The following is a 24,613-nucleotide window of genomic DNA, read 5'->3' as shown; positions in this document are numbered from 1 at the left end:
ATTAACAGCAAGGACTGCTTGGTAAATATTTTCACAATCCAAGGACTGTTTGGTAATACGGTCAAACATCAGGTTTGGATTCGTAATTTAGCTAAACTACAAGGGCGGTAAATGTAATTAATCCATTTTATTACCACGGTTGTTCAGTCAAAAGCCGTTCCGCCCTTTCAAGCTATCTTGCCACCGCCATGACTTGCGTCAATACGACGCCGAAGGTTGCCAAAAGTTCGATTGCGTAGTGAATACGACGTCGTCATCATATTTGAAAAAAAGTGAGTCCCGCTCGTTCGCTCTCCTCAGTCTCTCCAACGCCCTCTCCCGGGCACAACTGCCGCATTCCCCTGCTTGCTTGCTGTCTCCCTCACAATATACGAATGCGCCGCTTTTTTGGTCGGCGTATATCTATCATAATGTGAAAGCCGGATTTCATAGAAGATGACGAGTAACAAGGAGAATCTGGTGGTCGACCGGGGCGAAGGTGGTTTATCGGCGGAACAGCGGTCTCGTATTTCTCAAAATTTCAGAGCTGCCAAGGCGCTCCTTGCTCGCAAGCGACCTCGCCAAACCGAACCCTTCAATCTCTCTTCTCCATATCCCCGCAAGTAAGCTCTTCGACTTATGCTTACTCTGATGTTAGGGTTTCTGCTTTACACTTAACGTCGTTAGCACTAGTCGAATGGATTCTGATTTATTTTCACATTTATTTTCTTCTTGTGTACATTTACCCTGGAAATACAACAAGTCAATTATTATGTGCTTGGAAATTAAAGACAAAAGAAATCAATATCAAAAAAACGGAGGACGGAACTCTCTTAAACAATTTAAGGTTGTCTTCCCCATTCCAAAAAAAAAACATAAAGTTTACGATTAATTTTGATAACATAGAAAGGAGTTTGAGCGTGAATTCTGATTTTCTGATATCATCTGTCCTAACGTGCTTTCTTCTCATGGTATATCTTTTTCGTAGAGATGGGGTCGGATGGGAAAATGAGTCTCCTGCTCAGGTGGTGGGTATTAAAAGACTTCCCCTTTCTGAGATACCTATGAACGCGCCATCCTCTGAAACTATCAACTTGAGAATCCGCAATTATAATACTGATTCATGCCCCAGGGTTCCAGCTAAGGTTAATGTTGATATTTGCGCAACTGCAGACACCAAGAATGTAATTAATATAAGTTCGTTAAAAACTCCTATAGAACAATCAGAGTGTTGCGTGAATCTCTCAAGTAGTAATGATGTTGATCTAAATGCAAGGCAAAGAGATGTTTTCCTGAAAGATGGGATTGGGTCGGATTCATTTGTCACTCCTGTGAGGCAAACTAGCTGCTCTAGCTTGAGTGAACCCTTATCTTTCTCTACTGTTTTAGATGATGATTTTGATGAATCCATTCTGGAGGAAATTGACGCTTTATGTAACAAGTCAGCAGCAAAATCTGAAATAGAGGTGTCAAACAGTATTCCGTTGGAGATTCAGCATGTTAGCAACAGGAGTGGGAAGGAGAACACTTTCATTAATCTTGTCCTTTCAGATAAGAAGTTCAATACTGAAAGTGCATTGAACTCCAGTAGCAGCCAGGAATGTGTATCGGAAGTGTTAAGAAATTCTGACACACAGGTACAGAGCATGCCTGAAGAGTATGCTAAATATATCATGTCTCTAAATGAGAGGCAGCGGGAAGCAGCTTGTAGTGACATTTCAATTCCTTTGGTGATTGTTGCTGGACCAGGAAGTGGAAAGGTTAGTAGCATCCGCTAGTTCTGAATTTGAAAATTATTTTCTTCTCTGGTCATAGCTTACTTTTGCTGTAAATGACAGACTTCTACAATGGTTGGGCGCGTTATCATGCTGCTGAACCAGGTAAATCATTTTTTTCAGTACTGTGATTGGTTGTTGTCCTTTGCTTTTAGCACAGTTCTGTAGAATTCTACAGTTGGCGTCAATTCTTTGGGGCTTTTAGATTCATTGATCAGTTAATTCCAACACTTAATCACATATAGGGAATTTGTCCGTCCCACATTTTGGCAATGACATTTACTACAGCAGCTGCATCTGAAATGAGAGAGCGTATTGGAGCTGTGGCAGGGAAAGCAAAAGCCAAAGAGCTCACAATCAGCACATTTCACTCATTTTCGCTACAACTTTGTCGTTTGCATGCTGAGAAGTATGATACTTTTACTTTGTTCTTTGTCCTCGAAGTTTAGACCATGGTGTCTTTTGTTCTTACATTTATTGTTCTTAAAAAACCGTGATAGGCATCTTCCTAAATGAGTCATTGGTAAGTGTAATGGTCCTGCTGAAGTTGATTTGCTGCTTGCAATCTAATTCAGGAACTCACCTGATAAAAATTATTCATGACTGTAACTTGTAAGACATAAAGCTGCAAGAATAGTAGGAAGATTTTTTGTTAACATCTCAATGTATTGTTTGCCCCAGGGTTTGATTTGAGGGTGTAATATCATTGACTATTCTATTTGCAATTTTCGTATTTTGAGTAGAACCGCAAACCAACTATATGCTACCTAATAGATTGTTAGTGCGTCCCTTTCAGTTGAAGTTGACTTTTAATACAATTTGTGGATTGTATTTGTTGCTGCTCTCATTTGATTCCCTACTATTGACAATTTCTGAGTACATAAGTGCTTTCTATCTGGTATTCTCTGACTATATGATACTTTCGGAATACACAATCTTATCTACCCTATGTGATATTTTCCAAACAAAGTCTAATTGCTGTGTAAAACTGAACCTGAAATCCCAAGAGCATGTTCTAGTCAAATTTGACGTCATTTTGACTATGTGACTGTTTACCTGTCCTGGTGTTTGTGTCACGTGTGCTGTTTTTTCTTTGTCCCTATTATATCTAAAGCATGCTGGTTCATTTAGATAATTTGCTCTTCCTAAAATGAGTTAAACGGCTTCCTTTTATTTGTGTTGGAGTAACTACAAAATTTTTAATTTTCAGAATTGAAAGTATCAACTATAACATGGTCGACTCAATTCTGAAGATTTTTCTGAAGCAGCAATTTGTGTACTGATAAAGTTTAATTTCATTCTAATATTTAGCTGTAGCATTCAACTTTTATTAGATTGCTAATTTATTAGCTTGTGAAATAGGTTAGTTCGAACACCTGAGTTTTTGGTATATGGACATGGACAACAGAGAAGAGCTGTCATCGAGGCTATCCGCTTATCGGAGAATGGGAAGAAAAAGTCAAATTATAAACTTCAACAGGCAGACGAAGTGTCTGGTGTGAGTTCCCCACAGTATTTCAAAGATGAATCAAAGAAGTGGCTGAAATACGTTACCAAGGTAAGTGGTCAATTTAGTTATTTGACTTTCAGTTACGTGCATTCTATAGGGACTGAATGTGTAGCTTCTAAGTTGCTTTTTTCCTCCCCAAGTGTACAAGTAGATGAATAATAGGAGTTGGCAGTATGTGCCTTGAGAAAGGACACTTGCCCTCATTGCCTGCTATGGGGTGGTATGAATTCTTGGCTTGTTTAAGAGAACTAGCAGATTGAATCAGAAACAGATGGTGTGATGGGCATATTTCTTTGTTCAATCTTTAGCATGGTCAGAATTGGTTATTTTGAAGGAACTGTATAGTTGGACTCGACCTAAAAATGAGATGCCGAGAGTACTGCAGGCTAAGAAATACTATGGGTTTGTTTGGATGATTTATTTGAGATAATTACTGTAGCACTTTTTGTGATGTGATGTATGTGAGATGAAAAGGTGATTGGGAAGATAAAAAAGTGATTGAAATTTGTGAAGTAAATTATTTTATTTGAAATCATCTCAATCCAGACAAACCCTATGACACTTCACTTCCACTATGCTAATTTTATCTGGCAACGTAGTTTTCAGGAGTGAATGATTTGTACTTGGTTCATCCAGTCTAGAAGTAATAACATCCAAGAGTAATATGTTTCAGGCAAAAGCAGCAGGCAGGACTCCTGAAGATTGCTGCAGAATAGGTGATGAGAGAGGAGTAAGCTTAAATCTCTTTCCATTAAGTTGGTGTGCGCCACGGCAAAGTCATTTATGGTCCTACTCATTTGTGCTTGACTGTTCTATTGGAATCTGTAATAGGCTGATATTCTACGGAACTACGAAGAAATACTGAAATCTTGTAATGCTTTGGACTACCATGACCTAATCAGCTGTTCTGTGAAGTTGCTGAATGAGTTTCCTGCAGGTTTGCATCATATAAACATAATAAGTAGCATAACACAGCTAACAAAAATTCTTATTTTGTAACATTATTCTGCCTGAAGTATTCAAGGAGTGCCAGGAGTCATGGAAAGCAATTGTTATTGATGAGTTTCAAGACACAAGTTCCATGCAGTACAGTCTGTTGTGCATTCTTGCATCCCATAAACGCATAACTATTGTTGGTGATGAAGATCAGGTTCATTTCATCTTTTAAAACACTATTTCATTTTTTTCTTTTAATTTGTTTGTCACTTTCTTAGAGATGATTTTTTGGTGCCTTTTCTGAATTTTTTGGTTAAATGGATGTCATTTGTCATGCAGTCTATCTTTGGTTTTAATGGTGCTGATGTTTCTGGATTCCATTCATTTCGAAAAGATTTTCCTATGCACAAAGAGGTCCGCCTAATCTGCTTTTCTTACTGTGCTATTAGTGCTTCTTTGTCTTGGTTCCATATTTTATTCTCAATTGCTTCAGCTTTTTGAATTTCGTGGTGTTTCCTAACAGCAAGTTTTCTCAATCTGTATGCATCCGTCCTCCCATCCAGGTTAGACTGAACAAAAACTACAGATCCACTCGTTGTATTGTTGAAGCTGCATCATCTCTTATTCGAAATAATTTGGAACGATGCGAATCAAAAGATGTTCTCACAGATAATTCTTCTGGTTCTAAGGTAACAATTGTCAAACAAGAATTTTGGTTTTAGCTTGCTTCTAGTTACCAATTTGTGTTTTTGAACTAAATTTTCCAGATAACAGTAAAAGAATGTAGCAATGAAAATTCACAGTGCGCATTTGTGGTTGATAAAATCTTAGAAATTACTTCTGATGGTTCAGCTGCAAAGTGCAACTTTGGCAACATTGCTGTGCTTTACCGGAGACAGGTGAATTTTGTTGTGTCCGTAATTTAGTTAGATTAGAGGTGTAGCTGCACTTCCTGAACTTCTATGGAGTGGTGACAGGTGTTAGGGAAGATTTTCCAAACAACCTTCCGCAATCGAAGTATTCCATTCAACATTCATGGGGTAGCTTTCTACAGGAAAAAGGTTTTAGTATGCATGTTTTGTTATCTGGATTGTCTCGTGTCAGTTTCTCTTGACCGCATTCAACATCACTCTTAGTACCACAAATTCAGGAACAGGACTTTATATTGCAATTCAATTGATTTGCATTGCATTTTCAGTCAACATTTTATACAATTGTTAAGATCCCCTTAATGTGGTCAAACTTGTTATATCTTACCTTTTTCTTTCCTCCCAGTAACCTGATATATTCAGAGTAGAGGATAGGAACATGAATGTCTTACTGGTTTTAGGGGGCATTCCTAAACGATAAATGGTTTATAAAGAAAAAGTAATATGGGGTGAAGTTCTGCTATCTTTTGAAGACACTGCACTTAGTTATTGACCATATTTAAATCCTTTGTTTAGGTAGTGAGAGCTATTATTGCTATGCTTAGAACAGCATTGCCTGCTTGTGATGATGCACCATATCGCAAAGTATTCAAAGCTTTGCTACCATTTGAGAAAGAGGAAAAGAACAAGGTATATTCATTGTTGGTTTTTTTCATCATGATCACTTACATTAGTCTGCTTCATGTTGATTTCATTTTCTCTGGCCATTGTCCTCTTGCTTTCTTCTTTTTCAGGTAATTGAACATATAGATAAAGTGTCAACCGTAAGGAAATGTAGCTTTATATCTGCAGCTACCGACATATTTAGTGCAAAGATATCTGGCACCTTCAAGAGGTATGTTGTCCTTTTTCCTGCTGGGAAAAAGTATGAGTATCTAGTTGTAGGAAAGGAAATGTTTCAATATTTTTATTCTGATATTCTGTAGCACATCTAGTTGTAGGGAAGAAAAAGTTTCAATAGTTTTTATTCTGATATTTTGTAGCAGGTCAATGTTACTTATTTTATCAAGCTTTTAGCTATTGCTAGTGGGATATTTAGGTCGAAAGTTTATAATGGATTGCAATTGTCTTGTGGTCTATTTTGGTCATTCATACTAAGCTCATGTAAGTGTCGTAAGGTGCTCTATGTACCATTGATTTTAATCTCTTTGATGCTTATCTCATACCAGTCTTGCAACATTTTCCTTTTCAAATCATTATACCTTCTATTTTTGTTCCTATTCCTCTTTTATGTTCTGGTGCATAAATAATTCTTCTAGTGCCTTCTGTGATATTAGAGAGTTCAGGAGGACATGGATTTTCCAAATAAGAAGCAAACTTACTGTAGTACATTTTGTTCACAGAGTACTATTGTGTGTGCAGTTTAAAGGGTTTTGCAGTTGTTGTATTTGAACAAGTGGAAAATTTTGCTGATGCGCAATACACTTACACTTTATGTTGATTATAGGACTCAACTTACTCAGGGACGAAAGGTGTTGCTCACTCTAGACATGATATCAAAACTTATTCATACGGTAAGTGCACTTGTTCAACTGTGGCATATGTGAGTATCAGTTTTGTGTTAATCATTTAATGCAAATATTGGTACACTTGTGGAAAAAAGACATAAACTGCTTACTCATAGGGTCAGGATAGGGTTCATTGGATGTTGGAACCATTTTTTAAGGCTAATTCTGTTATATGGAAAGTGGAAAAATCTCCATTGGAGCCATTTTGGTGTTAAATCTTTTCTGATCAAGGCTTGTAGAATTGTTTTTATTTTTGGTTCTGGAATCCGTTACCTAAATGATACCTTTAATTCGACAATTTGAATTTTTCTGATGCTGACAGGAACAGTCAATTTCAGCTGTTATAACATCTGTGTCAAACATGATACCTCAGGTTTGTCTCTTTTTAACCTTGTTTATTTTCTTATTCTGCACTAAATGAGGTTAAACAATGTACAGACACAAAGTAGATTTTGTTTGGCAGTAGTAGGACCGCTTATGAATTGCCTATCATTCGCGCATTTTTTTTAATTTATTCCCAAGTGGCTCTGACACTTTTGAGGACTCATGTTACTTTCTTTGTTGAAGATCAAGAAAGAACTCTTAAGGTTTTCCTTAGGCACTCTTGCACTTCTCTATCGACTTTATATATTAAGAGGTTCAAGGTGCCATTCTTTTGTAGTATGCCATATTGGATTTATTTTCTTCGAATTGGACTAGTAGGCATATTCCTGAATTTGGAGCCAACAATGACAAATGGTGTCCCAACTACAACTTCAGCCTCTAATCCAACAACCTCAGGCATCCTTTTGCTAGAGGCGTTTGATTTGCTCAGAATAAAGGGCTTGTGGACATGCAAAGTCACAGAGGGAGAATTGCAAGTAACCTCCTTGGGAACAAAATGCTCCCTCTCTTGGTGTATTCTCTTCTTCTTTAGGAGAAGATAGTGAAAATCAAGTTATAGTTGGCGTATCCTGTATATTATCTGGAACTATTTTTAGGTAAAAAATTGACCATGACGTCTTGAAATGCTGCAACTTATTAAGAAAGAACATGCTTCCGAGGAATTTGCGTCCAAAGCATATTCTATTGTTCCATATATATATATATATACATCTACCCATTTATGCACTATTCAAATTGAATCTATTGATGAAGATGTTTTCAAATCCACATGTAGACAGTGACTCGGTTAACAATCAAATAGTGGGACATTGTGCTGCTGTTCATATGGGCACCATGCATGTCCTTGCCTTTAATATCTCATGTATAGAACCCGTGATTATGACATTCTTTTGCCAGGCAAGAGGCACGATCTTGGACTATAATTCATTTAGTTCCAACATCTGATATCTAACTTGATGCTTATTCCAGAGGCTTCTGTTGCTAACATAAGTTGAGATGATGGTCCTGTCAGATAGGCTAAAGTTATGAGGAGAAGTGTTAAGCTGACATAGTGTTTCTTTAAAATGTTCTAATTAGATTGTGAACTTAGATCTCCTCTCTCTAAAAAAACTTTTTCTGTATGTCTAGCTATCATCTTGCTTGGCATACTTTAATATGAATAGCGACTCATCAACTCATGACCATCTTATTTAGAGTTACTTTGCCTTCAAGTGCTCTCTTTATATGTTTAAAAGCACTGTCCCACTGAAATTATTCTTGAGACTTCTTGGCTTTTTGTTTGGTAAGGTTTTGCAAATTGCTTTTTGACAGAATTGGATGCATTCTCAATGAAGTGTATCATTCATGCATTCAGATAGCCTTGCCAAATCTAAATTTGGTTAAGGTATTCGTGATATTACATGCAAAGTTATTACCTATTAAAAACACCACATCATTCTTTTGTTCTTCAGAGATACCTTCTCGAACAACGGGCAGTTGTTGATGTAGATGGAGGAAAATTGCTAAATGAAGACAATGACCTTAGATCTGTAAGAATGGATGTTTTTCCTTAGCCATATTATGTCATATCTTTTCAGGTGAAACGTTCTAGGCACTTTGAATTCTGGACTATCTACAGTTTTGCATATTGTGGCATACTGAAGTTGATGCTTGAACAAGTTTGGAACTTAAGTCAGTTCATATATGCAGGTGCTCCAATATTTATTGGATGATGTCTCTGATTTTTTGACGATGCAAGGTGCTACAGTTGAAGTGAAGACTGATGATGGTGCAGAAGGGAAAGGTTGTCCGGCACTGCTCAAAGCTTTTATTGACTATGTATCTGAACGGGAGAGAGAAAACTTCCATTTTAGAAGACAGGATAACAAAGACTCTGTTACCCTTACTACCATTCACCAGGTTTTCTCACCCACTAAATGTTAGAGTTTCTTCTCTTTGTTAAGGTTCAGTGTTACATGTTGTTTCGATTTTAGGATATTCCTGACGTCTTATTTTGCTTTTCTTCATGTTAATGTCTCCTTGTGCAGTCGAAAGGCTTGGAATGGGATGTTGTTTTCATTATAAAGGTAGCATATGAAACTGCAACTTGCAATTAAAGTCCATTTTATACATGGAAGGACAATAGATTTTATCCCTGATATCTTGTGGGCGAACTTCAGATGATGTCCGCTCCATATCTGGGAATGCTGGCCTACTTGACCCCAACTTTGAAGATTAATGATACCAAATCATTTTTCAGAGTGAAATTGCAGTCCATACTTCAGTAAAAAAGGAAACTCATTTGCATTAAAGAAACTGGGGAGGGTTGGGAAGAGGAAAGGAAGGGAGATTATTTAACTGCATGATTCATTTCTTTTTTCTGGGGTTAGCTCTATCTTAAAGTTGCATTGATTTGGCTAAATATCCTTGGCATTCTATGCTTGAACAATACTTCCATCAAATAGAAACATACGATGTTTTTGCTGCACCGCCAGCATAGATGATAATGTAAATAAATTCCAGCTGTAATCAACTTGATGGCCATTTTATTGCAGTTCTTAGTTTTGATGTTAAACCATCTGACCAGTGGCATCAACATTTGTATAAGATGATTGAATGCTTTGACGTTTAGCCATTCAAGACAAAGACAGGGGAATGCATGCTTTTTCTTTGCTTATGTTGGGAACACTCTTATTCAAATTTATTGAGTTCAACCTGTTGCATGGATCAATCACCCAGGTTAATGAGACTGAGATTCCCCTGCTGCATGAATCGAATGGTGTGACAAATGAAAAGGGTTCCTCAGTTGAGGTTAGTGTATCCATGGATAGAAATTTTGTGCTTGCTGGTGGAGCTTCTTTATTTTTCAGAAGTTACAGATTCTTATTTTACAATTTTAGGAGGAAAGACGCTTGTTGTATGTCGCGATGACAAGAGCTCGGAAAAAACTTTTCATCCTATATCTGATTATGGATTCAAATTGGCAGGTTGTGTCCATCTAGAATTTCTTGGTCATCCATTGGTCATTTCACATTCTTATTTGTATTTTAATGCAACTGTCCAGATTCTTCAACCTTCTCGATTTTTGAGAGAAATTCCACGTCATCTTCAAGAGGTCCAAGTAAGCTTCCGTTGGAATTTAAGTCTTATGTTTTTTAAGTTTGGGTTATTCCTTATATTGCTGTCACTAATCTTGACCTCTGTTTTCTGGATATGAATGCTCTGATTCTAGCTTTGATAAATCTTTGTTAGGCAGTAGAAATTGTCTAAAACTATTGAGTATAACATTATTTTTTTAAGTCTATTACATTGTGAGCTGGTAGACTAAAATGACAAACTCAACGCCTCTAATGTGCTTGTGTTTAACAGTCTCAAAGGGCAAGATACTTGCATGTGCAGGAAACAATTAGTATGTACATCTGACATGTTGAAAAATCAAGACATACCAAAAGGAAGTAGTGCAATAGAAATTCATATCAGCTTTCTTTAATTCTTTTTTGTTCATAAAGTTTGCGGTCTATATGGTGGCATTAAATGGCAGATTCAGTCTTTGTAAGAAGCTGAACTTTATCATCGACGTATATTTTTGAAGTGAATGTTTTAAGCATAATTCATAGACTGTATGATTCGAGTTTATGGTGGTCATCGTTCTTTGATTATTAGGGTACATCTGCCATGAAGCAGCAATGCAACATAAGCAAGAAACATTGGGTTTTGATTTGATGGTGGCACAAATGAGGATATTTTAAGAGGGGTCAAGTTTGGCTATTTGTTAAGGATCTTATAAACAGTACATCCAGCAACTAATTACCGAGAAGAAAGATTTTTGTAGTAGCTAAAATGCGACCACATTGTCTGTTGGTTTTAGAAGTTCAATAATTTTGTTTTCACCTTTTTCACTGATTTGTTGTATCAATTATTTTGCTGTTAAAATGGCGTCAATAATCTGTTTTGGTACAAAATTTCTTTCTAATTATTTCTGGTTTTTCTTCATATATAATTGGTCTTCTTTATTTTTTTATTATTTTCTTTTTTCAATTTCTTGCTTGCAGGATGAGCCGAGTGTACAAAGTTTGCAGGAAAATAACCAGCAACTTTCTCGACAAACTCTAGAAATTGCTACTAGTGCACAAACCAAAACAGAATTAGTTGAAGTCAATAGTAAACCAAGTGGCTCTATCTGTGAAGCCTGTGATGAAGTGTCCAATGAATCAAATGAATTTTTAGAGCGCTGTAATGCTAATAGTTTTTTGCGAAGGTTCTCTTTTGAAATTGTTCCTTGAGTGGATTTTAAGAGTAAAATGGGATACTGCTATTCTATAAATCACTCAAGTTTTTAACTTAATCTTTTTGTAGATTCCATGTGGATGATCGAGGTGCTGTTTCCCAGCTATTCCATCAATGGGCTAAAAAGCCAGCATTTCAAGACCCAAAGAGGTTACTCAACAAGGTTACTCTTTTCATACCTCCTTCCTGTTTCTTTCTTGTAGTTATAGTGATATTTAAGCTTCAGCCGTGGTTGTTAATTAATTGAAGGCAAGTTCAAGGACTCCTTTTTTTGTGCACCTGTGAAATTGTCTTTGTCACGTTCCGCTCCTTTGATACAGAAAATGACCACAATAATAAACAGAAGGAGAGGTGTCCTGGTTCTTAGCTCTTGTTTCTTCCTTCCTTTTTGTCCACTTTTTGGATCTACCATCTGGCACAATAGTGGAATTAAAATATAGACCCTATATGTGTCTTGTTAGAGATTAAAGGAGTAATTTGCATGGTGAGTATCTCTCATAAATCTTCATTGTTATCCACATGAAAGAAATTTTGACTTCTATGAGGGTCCAAGTTAGGTGCAAGAGAAGCTTTCATGCCTATCTTTTTTTTATCAAGTAACCTAATGTTGGACTTAAGACTTAATTGTTCATGTTGACATATATAAATTTCTTGATTTATGGTGGATTCAAATGGTGAACTAATTGAAAGAAACGGACTTGATTATGATCAGCTTCTTGGCCTGTTTTTCAGTAGTTTTCCATGGTAAATATCTCTGGTACTTAAACTGGACATGTCCTCCCTATCTGAGAAGACAATGTTCTCTCTAAAAGTTTTAGATCTTAAATCTTGCTGGCTGAGTTCTTTTTAGTTATGATGTTAAATCAAAGTGCAGAAGTGTAAAACCGTTCCTGTTGCCTCTTAACGGCTTTCTAGTTTGCATCAGGGATAGAATATGAATATATTGTATGTTGATTATCTAATTTCTGTGCGCTGTCTCTCTCTCTCTCTCTCTCTCTCTCTCTCTCTCTCTCTCTCTCTCTCTCTCTCTCTCTCTCTATATATATATATATATATATATATATGTATTCAATGTCCACAACTAACCACTATGAGATTTGCTGGCAAGTTTCTGATACTTCTGGTTCTTATTTGATTTTGTTAATACCCATTTTGTTTAAAATGTGTCACATGAATTCATTGCATGGCAGGTTGGCTTCGTCATCGATGAACGTCTTAGAGCTAAGAAGAGCAACCGCAAGGTTGTTAAAGCTTTTTTAAGTTGTTTCTTATTATCGGGTTGCATGTCAGCTTCTCTCTTTCTATGTTGTGCCAGCTTTGTTGTTGCAGACTGATTGTCATTCAGCTTCTTTATGTGGAAAATCAAAAGTATTATTGTTGTCCCAAATTTTTTAAAACGACCAGTTACATTCTGTTTAGGTGGTGCATTTGACCCTTGTAATTTTAATTTTTGTCGTTAAATGCAGTGCATTAGTCATGCTAGTTCTATTCTTGATTTGACCGTTGATTTACAAATAGCAAAGATATTTCTACTTTCTCACCATACAGAAAATTGATTCTTCAGATCATGCTTTAGAAAATTAAAAATTAAACACAATTTATAGGGGAAAAACATCTTATCATCTCAAGCACATGGATTGCAGATATATCTAGGCAAATGCATTTCCATCCAGACTTTTCTTTCCAGAGGATATTTAACACAAATATCTTACTTCTCGCTGAAGTGTGTTTCGATACCCACATATTTGGAATATTGACTTTTGATTAACTCCTAGGATGTCTTGCGCACATTGAAGTCTTGCTTACATTCTGATGAAGCTTTTCATTTCGCAATATCTGTAAGTCGTTATGTTATGGATTGGAATTACTTTGAGTCTTTGATACTAAAAAATGTGACAAGAAAACAATTGTCGTATGAATGTAAAGATCTCTTTGTAATTAGGTTCTGAAGTGGGAGCAAATTCCTGCTGACAAGCGAGCTCAGTTAATGAGAGAGAAGCAGGTATTGCTTTTATTGACTTTTAGTTTCTTTAGTACATGGCTTCTGCATGCAGCTGTTTAGTCCAATTGGATAGTGAAAGTATCTTTTTTGACAGAAGAATGTTACTAACATAAACAAATTCATCTGCTTTTTATCTGTATTTGATTCTGCAAGCGCATATCTGCTCTTTACTTCATAGTAAAAACTAGAGCTCTCTTTTGCACGGTACACTAGTTTTCACTCTGGGTCTTGCACATTTAGGCATGGATTTATGTTAATTCGGCTTGGTCATGTTTTGGCTTTTAGTATCCTCTCTAAAAGCTTATGGTCAAATTTCTTTTTCCATCTCCCCTCTGGGGGAAGTATTTTAGTTTCACGCTTAGGACCAAAAATTGTCCTCAGTTGTACTCCATGATTTATCTGCACATGCCTCGATCGTGGTGCAATCTCTAAGTCCCTAAATAGGGAGTTAATCCATTAGTTGTTAGGCACAGAAGATATTTGTGCATACCTACCTCAAACAGTGTAATTTTTGTTTCAGCGTATAATTCCTCGCTTTGGCACTATATTTTATATAATCCAACTTAATCTTTTTCCCTATCATGTTTTACTTTTTCTCGTCCAGGAACATTTTCAAAAACAACGAATTGAGAGTGCAATGAATTCATCAAAAGCCACTTCTAAGCAGGTGAGTGATAGTTTCTTGTGGTGAGTGACTTTTTCATTCCTTTTATTTCAACATGAATATATCATGTTTTCCTTGATTGCAGATTGCGTATCTGCAGAATTTAGGATGCACTGTGGCCCCTACGTCCCGTCTTCATGCTTCTCGTTTGATAGAGCAATACAAATCTTTATAGGATACATGGAGTTGTACCTTTCTTTTCGTATCCTTACACCAACCACATCTTCTGATTCCAGAAATCACATGGAACTTCTTGTGAGATAAACTAATTAATTTTTGCAACGGATATGCACATGTACAATGATTGCAACGCACTATTTATAGGTTAGTGGAATTTGGAAGTGTTGTATGAAAAACCAAAACTGAGGTGCATATCATGTACTAACAGGATTTTGTTATTGGCTTGGTTGGACAACATTGTATTTAGATTTTGTGTATTGAGAATGCTTTTAGTGCAAGCATTTTCCAGAATTCCAGAATGTGGATGAACAATCTCTTGATAACAAGTTTGAAAAGAGAGAGAGACATTGAGAAATTCCTTCCAATATAAGGTGGTATATACGGTCCCCTGGTAACTCACATTGAGTTCTTAAGAAGATCCTACGAGCCAACATGTCCAATTGGCAAAAACAATTGGAAGGAAAAAAAATGAGAAAAAGGTGAAATCTTGCTATAGTCGTAACAATCAGTCTTAAGGGCTGCGCAATCGAGGAAATACATACAAGACTACGCTCGAGGTACAGTTTCTATGTACAGAAGACGTTCAATATCGTGTAACACCCGAGAGTAAAAATCTACATTTTAAGAAGAAGAAGTCATCGTCAATCAAAAGGGTCAATTCGAGGGTCGTGTTCGCTTGCCATAGCCATTCCCGTACACAGACAAGTGGGGCACATCACCTGCAGAGAGAAAACAAATCAAGATGTTTTGATATCCGGTGAAGCTAGCAGTAACATTCAACATGTTACACGACGAGCACACTTAAAAATAGCATGTTGACGACGTACCAAAATTGACAGGAGCAAAATAGCCAAGTAATATTTTTTCTCTAGACTAAATAACTCACCACATTGTAAAAAAGGCTCACCCACATTCAACAAGAAAGTATTATCCAAAGAGAGTAGGTACTTGACCCCAGATAAATGTAGCAGTCCACATGCAAGGGTCAAAAGATGGTATTGTCCAAAAAGACGATGTTTTGACCCCAAAGAAATGTAGCAATCCACATAAAAGGAACAAAGTGAAATGTTCTAAATTTCATGAAACCTCAAAATTTGGTGTATTTCAAGGACAGGAAAGAAGGGGGAGAAAAGGGGGGGGTGGGGTGGGGGGAAGGTCTTCATATAAGTAGAGATCCACCATGGAAGCAGGCATATACAGAGCTAACAAGTGTCACAATCTGCAACTTAGGCAAGGATCCATCAGAACATCAAAATTCCAAAAATAAAAATAAAAAAAGGATGGAGGGAGGGAGGGAGAGAATGTCTGAAGTTCACTATGTGAAAGAAACACTTGATTTTACAAAGAAGAATGCCAAATCATTTCAAACTAAAATGGTGGTGGTACTTACCAAAAGAAAATTAAGGTAGATATCAGATTACGTTAATGATTGCCTTTGAACCAAGTACAAACCATTTAAGGTTGTAAATTCAACACATTTCGAGCACAACTTAATTAATCCAGGCAGATCCTAAACTTCTTATTGACTTGTCATGTTCATCAGTCCATTCAATCCATCTAAGTACAGTAGCATACAGGAGGAAGATGAACAAGTAAACACTAGACGTGGATCATACCTTTCCAGCACCAGAACAATTTGGGCATCTTTCTGTTTTAGGTGGAGAAAGAGGCTGATCCCCGCCATTGAGTGTCGAAACTGGTTCAATAAGGACGAGGGCTCCAGTGCTTGAACAGCGAGCACAAGCAAGATATCCTGCATTAATTAAATTCAATAAACAAATATTAATACACCAACCACATTCGAGGACAAGCGTCCCCCATATATTTGAGCAATTTATTTAAAGAACAGTTATCCAAATACTGTAGAAAAAAGACTATAGATATAAGCTGAAGTGCTCAAGAGAGTAGATTTCTGGGGGTAAGAATACCAAGGAATGTAGACTGAACCAAATGTGGATACAGAAAGGTCAGCAAAATGCCTACTGTAAAATTGATTTCCTCAAGCAAAGCATTTAGGTGCATGTATTGGGGGTAAAGGATGTAATAAAGCTCTTGAAAAGGTGATGCATGGATCGCAAAACCAATACAACTAACCTTAAAAGCTGGATCAATCTAAGAAACTATAATAGATTATCTGCTCCAACTAGAATGAAGTTGTTCCAGGACATCAGCAAAGATCAAGATGAAAGACAAAAAAGATTGTCTCAGGGTGGAAAACCTCAGAAGAGGTGCCCACCTGTGCCAAGGCAGTACTTGCACCTCTTGTCCTCCTGCTGTTTTACATTGTTTATTTCAACTACCATCAAGGCAGAAATGACTCCAACTGCTCCTCCCGAGAATGAGGCCACAATTGGATCAACCTGACTATAATTCTCAAAAACTATATAGAATCACTACCATGAAAGAAATAGAAAACTTCACAGCCAAATTATCAGGCACAAACCAAAATAGAGATTGAACCACTGCTGCATTGGCATACCTCAATTGCATAGGCAGATGCATGCTACGAATAAAATCAGCATACGATGTACCTCCTAATCCCAACTTTAGCTCCAACTGAATAAAACATAGGACAATCATGTTTAGAGCCTGTAGCAGCTGTAAAGGAAGGAAAACTGGATATATCTTACCAATTCTTTGACTAACTATGCAACTTTTACACACGTTGATAATTAAGTATGTAACTTATACACATTGAAAAAACCAGGGAAAATCCGGCCGATTTACTGAATTTTTAGCTCGTCTTTGTGCTTGTCATAAAAAAGACGTCCCAATGTATTTGTTCAAATTTCCTCTCTGAGAGTAATGGAACAGCAGCAAAGAACTTACAGTCGGGGCTAAAAGTCCACCAAAAATCATGATTCCAGCAATAAGAGAGAAACATGAAGCGTAGTAAAGCCTTAAATTAGAGGAGTTCTGCATACAACATATACAGCCGTGTGTTAGGGTCGATACATGAAGAATTGTATAAGTTATACAAGTAACCTAATTCAGAAATATAGTTGTGACTCTGGACAAGAAAAAACAAAATTACAATTCCATTGGTCCATTTAGCAACCTGGTGAATCTTGAATTGCTTATTACAAGAAGAACACTAGCATGTGACAGAAGAAATCTAACCAGAGGAGGCAAAAATGGAATGAACGATGGAAAATTAGGAAGTTCAGTTTCTTGTTCTTCCTTTAGAATTCCAAGCTCAGCACTTTTTATTCTCTGCTGTATCCTCAGGCGGCGAACCTACAATATTTTGACAACAGCGCCAAGCATGAAACGTAATGATATCATAGAAGGGGAAAATGAAGGTGGAAAGATCCACTAGAATCTGTTAACGTAGAAAACAAACCAATTCGTATTAAGACCTGGAATTGAGGCTAAACAAGTGAAGCATACGAATTATTAACCCCAAGAGCATTTATTGTCCTCGATAAGCCCTAAATACAGCAGAAATAATTACGCTAAACGAACTACTCGCACTTGCCAGAATTTATTAAGCAGAAGGTATAGAATAAGTTGAGCAAAATTTAACCGACCTCTTCCATTTGCAGAAAGATTTTATTCCGGCGACTTCGAATATTATCCTGAATTTCCTGCAGCTCCATTTTGGCAAAGTCCTGAACTGTCTCCGGACCTTCAATGATACAAAACCTATATCCAAAATAGGTGGAAAATGATGAATAAGATCTTTGACACCATGAAATTAATAGATACTGCGTAAGCAAAACCTACCCGGCGGCGTTTGTATCAGATGCTGAGGATTCAGAATCGATAGAAGGCGCGAATGAAGAGGCATCGGAGTCGGAGGCCGTGCACCGCCATTTAAGATTCGGTTTTAGCTTTCCCGAAGAATATCTTCCGGAGAGCATAAACGGCGTAGTAGTAGTAACAGAGTAAGGAAGGCACGGCGTCCTCGAATTCGATGCCGCCAATATGCGACCCGTACAAAGCATCTCTCTCTCTCTCTCTCTCTCCCAAGCTGATTGATTGCCGCCCCTCTCTTCCGCCTGCCTCCTCCTTGTTTGAGAAACACACGCTACACCCACGCAGTAGAACAACAGAGGGGAAAAACAAATGGTGGGGGTTTAGATACTAGATAGAGACGAGACAGAGTGCGATTATAATTTGTGAGAAGTGGAAATGGAGGTGAAGGGAAAACTTTTGGTGGGAAAATTTATGTGGGATTGCAACGTGGCATCAGGGCATTGGGTAGCTATTCAAGTTTTAATTATTAGTATGCAACATACGAGTAGTAGATGTTTCACATTATTTGTTTTATGTCTGAGACATATTGGGGAAATTAAAAACAGAAAAATGTTTTTGCTCTAAAAATAGGAAAATGGTGCAATCGATTATTGAGTGGAGGTAGGGTTCCAACTTCCAAGGTGGCGTGGCTCCTCCCAAATTGTCCAAAATGCACTTAATGTGATTGCTTCCTTCAACTCTATCCGACGGCATAATTCTTTGTCGTGTGAAAAACAGGCGATGGAAGATCCAGCATCCACCTTCCTCCATGAATTGATTGGGTGCTTGCTTGCTTGCTTCTACTATACATACCGGAGTAAGCAAAGCAAGAACAATTTCAGAGGTGAAAAAATAAGAAGTAAGGAACTTATATAACGAGCTTTTCATAATTGCAATAGAAAAGGTCAGTGAGGAGACCATTCCGCTGCTGCCCTTTCGTCCCTGTACATGGTATGTTGTACGTACTCCTCCCTTCATTGCATTGCATCTCTCTCTCTCTCTCTCTTTTTTCTTTTGATTTTCTTCATCACACCTTCATTTCTTGCTCACCAGGAGTTTGTCTATAAATCACTAAACTTTGGTTCAGAGGTCACAAAAAAGGATTAAATCCTTCCTTGAGTTGTAGGTCAGTGGTTAGAATTTCACCTACAGTAAAAAAAATTCAAAGGAGACGTCAGAATATCCCTTTAATTTAATCAGGTTCTTATACCTACTAGTCTCTTATACACAGTTTCTTTAGATTCTCCTCTATGTAGATTAAAATAGATTAAATTATAAAAATATTATCGTTAACGTAAAGAACAAAAAATGGAGTTGAGTATCTATGGACTTCTAGGCTTGTTTGACTATGGTTCTGATCTTGGGCTTCTTATGAAAGTTCTACTAGGCCCATTGGGTTGAGATCCACCCCATTTTTGGTTTGATATTAGAGAGGAGATTATTCGAAATAACATCATTTGCAAAATTACCTTTTATGATTCGATGTATGCGAGATATAAAAAAGTTAAAAAAAAATAAAAAAGTTGATTGAATTGTAAATAATTTTTATCCAAACACACTCATTAATTTCTTTAATAGAGTTTTGAATTTTATATTTACTTTAATGGATTCTTTCTTCCTAACATCATATGCTCTCTTTTAAACACAATAACTATATAAGATGTAAGCTATACTCATAGTAAAAGCGTACTGGGATGTAATTCTTCTTTTTAAAATAATTGAATTATGGTACATCATAAAGAAACAGAAGTGATTAACAGATGGGCCAGTTTAATTTGCCCGAATAACGGAATTAAACGGTTGAAGATAACTTTTAACAACTCAAAGGGCCTATTAGACGTTTACCAAAATTACGTGGGAGTCAATTGAAATTAACCCAAACTGCAAACATTAGGAAATCCACAATTGTCAATAAGTTGAAGGGGGAATGTGGAAATAAGCTCCCCTGATTGTAGCAAAACCCTAGCCAAATCTTCCTATAAATATGCAGCCAGAGCGTAGCACACACACTGTTTCTACGCTGCTGCGACTCTCTTTGGTTTCCTTTCACTAGCTTAAAACTGCCGATTAGGGCTTTCAGTTTCATCATTCCTGCCTCCAAATTACTGTTTTTGTGAATTAGAGCTTTCGGTTTCATCACCACTGCCTCCAAATTACGGTTTTTCTCTGGTTATATTGGTGTTTTGGTTTTGATTTCAGTTTTTTTTCTATCTACTACGAGTTTTCGATTCAATGATATCAGCAATATAAGAGTAATTTTTCGATTGCATGATGTCAACAGTACAAAGATTAGATCGCTGTGACGACTCACAAATTTTCAAGCTCAACAGACCGGAAAGCGGGTTTCTTTATATTTCTATGGAGATTCTCGCGTGTCGATAACCCCGCTGAACCGAGCGATCTCTACGTTTTTTTTTAACAACTCTAGTGATGACTTTTTTATGTTCTATTCTTTTTCTGAATTTAGTTTGGGAAATGAAAGGATGCGATGAGGATAGCAAAGCTCCCTCTTCTGATTAAAAGTTGAGGACACTGCTGGCAGAATCGAACCAATCACTAAACATTGCCATCACTGAGTAATCCTTTTTCTCCCCAAATTTTTGTTCTTTTAAAAAAAATTTCCAGAAGAGTCCTTGTAAAAAATATTTCCTCCTATTTATTTTGTGTACTTCATATTGTGATGTTAATATTTTGATGAGATGAGGATGAAGCAGTAATTTAACATTCCAACACTTGGACTGAGAAATCAGTATTTCGAGTGATGTACTCAACTTTATGCTTCTGAATCACATTTATCGATCGAGTTCATTTTGTATCTTTTGTTCTTGTTTTTGCTTTTTTTCAAAAAAAATCATTTCAATCTGCGTAGGAATACATTTTTTTCTCTTAAGCTTTCTTGATTTGCCAAAAATCTTTTACATTTGATATCCTTTTCATTGTTTGTGATGATCCTGGCTATTGCTAGTGTCGGCAGGTTTTGCTCTTTTACATTTTGTATGTTCAGTATATTGTGGGAAGATCATCAAAGGACGATATACAAGTAAATCTTAGGACACCATTGGACACAACCCTTTGTTGGTTGTGGATGAGAAAACCATTTTTCTGATGATGATCGGAATAATTCAAGTTTGAGATTATATTTGGGAATGTTTTCTGGCCTAGTGACCTTCATGGCAGGATTGTAGCCTTTAAAATACTATCAATTTATTATCATCTTCATTTTTTGCTCCAAAAGCTTCGAACAAGTGATTGTGAGAATTTTGACTTGCGAAAAGGCAGGAGGTCAAAGATAGGCGTAAGTGATAACCAAGAAATTGTTGGCGTATTCTTGACCTCTCAGTACTGGGCTCAGCGGTAACTTGCGGACAATGATATGAATTGTGGACTGCAAATTGCAGTCTCAGTTTAGCTGTCCGCGAATTTTTATTTTTATTTTTATTTTTATTTTTTTACACTTTTTTAGTTACTTTCTACTTTGCATGCATTACACTCTAAAAAAGTGTTACAATAATTCTTCAAAAATTCTTGGAAGATTGCTAAACAAGTGATGTTAATTGTCTTATCTTAACGATAAATCTTATACCCTGTATGATGAAATTTCTGAACCCTTTGTTGTTTCCCTAAAGAGGACCAATGCCTTTAAGGAAATTCTTGATGGCAGCGAATTGATGATCCTTCTACGTACGACAAACGCAAATCTGTCGTCCTTCCCTCCCTCCCTCCCTCCCTCCTCCGGGTTCTTTTTGCTCCAAGCATACTCTCTGTCCCTGGTGGAGGGTGGAAACTGGAAAATGAGCCACAATTCTTCCGAGCCTGCCTGCACTTAAGAACTCAATTCTTTTAAGCGTTTCACATCTTGTTCAGACTTCAGAAATGGTAGCGCCTTATCCTTGTTGGAAAAGTTTTTAAAAAGAATTTTTCCAAATAATCTTATGTCCAAACACAATATGTGATTGTTTAGATTTCAGAAACAGAAACAGGCTTTTATCTTAATTGGAAAAAAATAGGTACATCTAAACTGTTAAAATGATCCTGTAATGCAAAAGCTCTTGTAATGGGATCCAGGAAATGGATGAAAACGAACGCAAACATATCAATATAGTGGGATTATTTTGGGTTTGCGTGTCAGCATTCAGCATATACAAATGTGCTGTTATCTGTCTGTGCCAATCAAGGTTCTGTCAAAATCCAAGCAGCTACCAATCCATTTTCAATATATAACTTCTTAATTCAGCCGACTTTTATCATAGTGCGATAGAAAGTGATGTGCATAATTAGTTCTGCTGTTCCTCGTGTTTTTCTTGCGGTGCCACGTGTACACGGTGTTATAGAGCTGGACGGTTAAAAGTTGCAGGCCCCATCAGCCCATTACAGTTCGAAAGTTTCCTCCCATGTTTTCCTCCTCGATTTATTTATTGAGCACCTCATACCCTTGTGTGAAAAATTAATGTGCGTCTTCGAACAGTAAATGACCAAGATGCCCCTCTAAGGTGCGCCCATCTATTCTTCTTCGGGTTCTGAATGAGTGACGGGGAGTTGTAGTCTGCGCTGAGGATAGACTGACTGCTAAATGGGGATGAGAACAAATAAATTTGCATTCTTACGGTTTGGTTTTACACTAAAACGAGGCTGCTCATATGCAAAAGAGACTGGATGAAATTTTTATTCTTTTGAAGAGATACTAGACGCAGAAGAAGAATTCACAGTTACTTTACTGTTGGCCTGCTGCAATGCAATTTGAAAATAGAGATATGATTATACGGTGAAATTTCTGTTTTAAAATCTAAAAATGCATGACTCTTTATAGTTAAGTTGGCAGACTCGGGCGAAACAAAGTGAGGTGCAGAGAATTCAAACTTTCTAGCAGAAGAGTATCGGACGTCGACAAGTGGCCCAGGGGCTGGCTCTAGGCTCTAGCATCACCACGATCACGGGAGCGATTGAAGGTTCATGTCAACTGTCTACAGTCCCTACACCAAAAATCCCAACACAAATACCCCACTGGCTGGCTCTAGCATTCACGGGAGTGTTAGAAGGTTGATGTCAGTTGTCAACACCAAGAATCCAACACAGATACCCCACTCTAGTCCTCCTAATGCACTATAAAAGGCCGCAATCAACTGCATGCCACCCAAAATTAGATAAAAAGTCAGCTATCTTTCCACACTTTGTAGCAAGAAAGAAACCCGATTTTACTTGTCACAGACCAAAAAAATGAAATCGATCGTTTTCCAATTTGCTCTGGTTCTTCTCTTCTCCATCTCATGCCACTCTTGGGCGTTCAGTACAGGTGGTAAAGCAGGAGACGAGAAGCCACACCCTGCCGAAGTCGTCGCTAGTAGTCCTAGCAGCAGTGGCGGTCCAAGCTCAACGGAGAGTCCATCAGGAGCAACAGGCTCGGGTCATGGCTCAAACTGGGACTACAACTGGGGATGGGGTTCCAGCCCTGGAGCTGGATGGGGTTATGGCTCTGGTTCAGGGCGTTCGCCCAATGGGTTTGGCAGGGGTTCCGGCTTTGGTTGGGGTTCAGGCAGCGGTTCAGGATCTGGATACGGCTATGGTTTCGGTGGAGGCGGTGCCGTTGGAGGTGGAGGTGGATATGGTTATGGCGCTGGAGGTGGTGCCGGTGGCCATGCAACAGGTAGCGACAGCTCAGGGGCTTCTGAGGTTCGATCGCCATCTACTTCTAGGCAAAAAAACACCCATGCGTAAAGAAATCGTTCTGGGGTCTGCGTCTACAAATTTCTCCAGGACCATAATGGTTCAATTGTGTGTGTGTGTAATGCATCTACGGTGTGAGAACTGTATTCACGTGCAACGGTCTGTCTGCATCCTTTGTGCTCAAGTGACTGTCTTAATAGTGTGAACTATCGGTGTTAAAGATTATCTACATATTTGTCTGAATTCTTCCCTCTCTGTTCCTGTGTTATGTTGACACCTACGGTGGATGTGGTATGTGTTTTAAAATTGTGTATTAGTGTACTTCTTTGGACACCCAGAGCCCTATTTTGTGTCAGCCTTCCAAGTCCCTTGGTAAAAACAAAGAGAGAGAGATGCAGTTTTATTCCCTAATATTTAGGGCACAACCGATCTTCTATCCCACACACCCTGTGCCACTCTATGTCTCATTTTTTATTATATTGCTATTTCTCCTATATAAACATCACATTTTAGTTCTTTTTTTGTTTACTTAAGATCCAATAACTATTAATTGAGTAAAATATAAATACAGTAGCTTCAAAAAAGTAATATATAATAGAAAATTAAAAAATACAGCAGAAAATTCATAAAAAATCTCATTTTTATGCATTTTGGTTTTTTGAGTTTGTTAAATATTGTGTATTACTCAATTAATAGTTATTGGATCTTAAGCAAACAAAAAAGAACTAAAATGTGATGTTTATATAGGAGAAATAGCAATATAATAAAAAATGGGAGATAGAGTGGCACAGGGTGTGGGACAGAAGATCCGTTGCGTATTTAGGGGCACCAATGCTCCTAATCTTTAAAGTTTGGAAAAAAGTAAATGTAGTTACAAATGTTCCCATCTCTAAGTATATTTAATTGCCTTGACTAATTTTTATCAATTACTATTGGAACCCGATTGTGAAGAGTGTTTGGATTGGAGATTATTTGAAATAATTACTATAACAGTTTTTGTGATGTGATTATGTGAGTTAAAAAGATGATTGAACAGATAAGAAGGTGCGTTAGAAATTGTATTTGTAATACAAGCAAATAA

The 24,613-nt window shown here is 37.3% G+C and overlaps 3 protein-coding genes and 4 non-coding genes across 11 annotated transcripts; 6 read left to right on the top strand and 1 right to left on the bottom strand.

Moving 5' to 3' along the window:
* The first annotated feature begins 180 nt into the window (after positions 1 to 180).
* Positions 181 to 14,424, top strand: LOC113727346 (ATP-dependent DNA helicase SRS2-like protein At4g25120). Of its 4 annotated transcripts, XM_027251462.2 has the most exons (29): positions 181 to 602; positions 968 to 1,739; positions 1,818 to 1,859; positions 2,000 to 2,163; positions 3,117 to 3,312; positions 3,938 to 3,994; positions 4,096 to 4,201; positions 4,281 to 4,414; positions 4,540 to 4,614; positions 4,764 to 4,889; positions 4,968 to 5,099; positions 5,178 to 5,261; positions 5,646 to 5,759; positions 5,864 to 5,964; positions 6,577 to 6,643; positions 6,960 to 7,010; positions 8,473 to 8,550; positions 8,711 to 8,920; positions 9,049 to 9,087; positions 9,740 to 9,811; positions 9,901 to 9,987; positions 10,065 to 10,121; positions 11,053 to 11,258; positions 11,357 to 11,450; positions 12,478 to 12,528; positions 13,063 to 13,125; positions 13,230 to 13,289; positions 13,894 to 13,956; positions 14,039 to 14,424. In XM_027251462.2, exons 1-29 carry the CDS (start codon positions 436 to 438, stop codon positions 14,126 to 14,128), a joined length of 3,558 nt encoding a protein of 1,185 aa, XP_027107263.1. In that variant the 5' UTR covers positions 181 to 435; the 3' UTR covers positions 14,129 to 14,424. The 4 variants fall into 4 exon arrangements, with proteins under 4 accessions (XP_027107263.1, XP_027107265.1, XP_071934340.1 ...); XM_027251464.2 differs by lacking the exon at positions 5,178 to 5,261; XM_072078239.1 differs by lacking the exon at positions 8,473 to 8,550.
* Positions 14,425 to 14,480: 56 nt separating this feature from the next.
* On the bottom strand, positions 14,481 to 18,275 carry LOC113727348 (protein ORANGE, chloroplastic). 2 transcript variants are annotated; one of them, XM_027251465.2, is made up of 8 exons: positions 17,860 to 18,272; positions 17,664 to 17,778; positions 17,254 to 17,370; positions 16,963 to 17,049; positions 16,613 to 16,689; positions 16,370 to 16,497; positions 15,750 to 15,886; positions 14,481 to 14,852 (listed from the first exon to the last, which is right to left on the bottom strand). In XM_027251465.2, exons 1-8 carry the CDS (start codon positions 18,078 to 18,080, stop codon positions 14,775 to 14,777), a joined length of 960 nt encoding a protein of 319 aa, XP_027107266.1. In that variant the 5' UTR covers positions 18,081 to 18,272; the 3' UTR covers positions 14,481 to 14,774. The 2 variants fall into 2 exon arrangements, with proteins under 2 accessions (XP_027107266.1, XP_071934341.1); XM_072078240.1 differs by lacking the exon at positions 16,963 to 17,049 and having other exon boundaries at positions 17,860 to 18,275.
* Positions 18,276 to 19,873: 1,598 nt separating this feature from the next.
* On the top strand, positions 19,874 to 23,775 carry LOC113727345 (uncharacterized). The gene has a single exon (XM_027251461.2). It carries the CDS (start codon positions 23,086 to 23,088, stop codon positions 23,581 to 23,583), a length of 498 nt encoding a protein of 165 aa, XP_027107262.1. The 5' UTR covers positions 19,874 to 23,085; the 3' UTR covers positions 23,584 to 23,775.
* LOC113728311 (small nucleolar RNA Z107/R87) lies at positions 20,164 to 20,273 on the top strand. The gene has a single exon (XR_003458039.1). It is a non-coding gene; the product is annotated as a small nucleolar RNA Z107/R87 (small nucleolar RNA).
* Positions 20,350 to 20,451, top strand: LOC113728336 (small nucleolar RNA R30/Z108). The gene has a single exon (XR_003458060.1). It is a non-coding gene; the product is annotated as a small nucleolar RNA R30/Z108 (small nucleolar RNA).
* Positions 20,568 to 20,662, top strand: LOC113728322 (small nucleolar RNA snoR31). Its single transcript, XR_003458050.1, has one exon. It is a non-coding gene; the product is annotated as a small nucleolar RNA snoR31 (small nucleolar RNA).
* On the top strand, positions 20,890 to 20,984 carry LOC113728309 (small nucleolar RNA snoR31/Z110/Z27). The gene has a single exon (XR_003458037.1). It is a non-coding gene; the product is annotated as a small nucleolar RNA snoR31/Z110/Z27 (small nucleolar RNA).
* Positions 23,776 to 24,613: the final 838 nt, after the last annotated feature.

This window comes from Coffea arabica, chromosome 2e, assembly GCF_036785885.1.
Source record: "Coffea arabica cultivar ET-39 chromosome 2e, Coffea Arabica ET-39 HiFi, whole genome shotgun sequence".
Taxonomy (NCBI): domain Eukaryota; kingdom Viridiplantae; phylum Streptophyta; class Magnoliopsida; order Gentianales; family Rubiaceae; genus Coffea; species Coffea arabica.
Note: the sequence above shows the minus strand (reverse complement) of the source record. Positions and strands in the feature narration are given on the sequence as shown.

Bases quoted from the DNA above. Each gene is read 5' to 3' on its own strand.
- LOC113727346 (XM_027251462.2), top strand. From the start codon at position 436: ATGACGAGTAACAAGGAGAATCTGGTGGTCGACCGGGGCGAAGGTGGT. The intron at 2,164-3,116 runs GTATGATACTTT...CTTGTGAAATAG, and splicing joins TGTCGTTTGCATGCTGAGAA to GTTAGTTCGAACACCTGAGT. The intron at 13,957-14,038 runs GTGAGTGATAGT...CCTTGATTGCAG, and splicing joins CAAAAGCCACTTCTAAGCAG to ATTGCGTATCTGCAGAATTT.
- LOC113727345 (XM_027251461.2), top strand. From the start codon at position 23,086: ATGAAATCGATCGTTTTCCAATTTGCTCTGGTTCTTCTCTTCTCCATC.
- LOC113727348 (XM_027251465.2), bottom strand. From the start codon at position 18,080: ATGCTTTGTACGGGTCGCATATTGGCGGCATCGAATTCGAGGACGCCG. The intron at 17,050-17,253 runs GTTAGATTTCTT...TGTTGTATGCAG, and splicing joins TTCCATTTTTGCCTCCTCTG to AACTCCTCTAATTTAAGGCT. The intron at 16,690-16,962 runs GTAAGTTCTTTG...TGTTTTATTCAG, and splicing joins GTGGACTTTTAGCCCCGACT to TTGGAGCTAAAGTTGGGATT.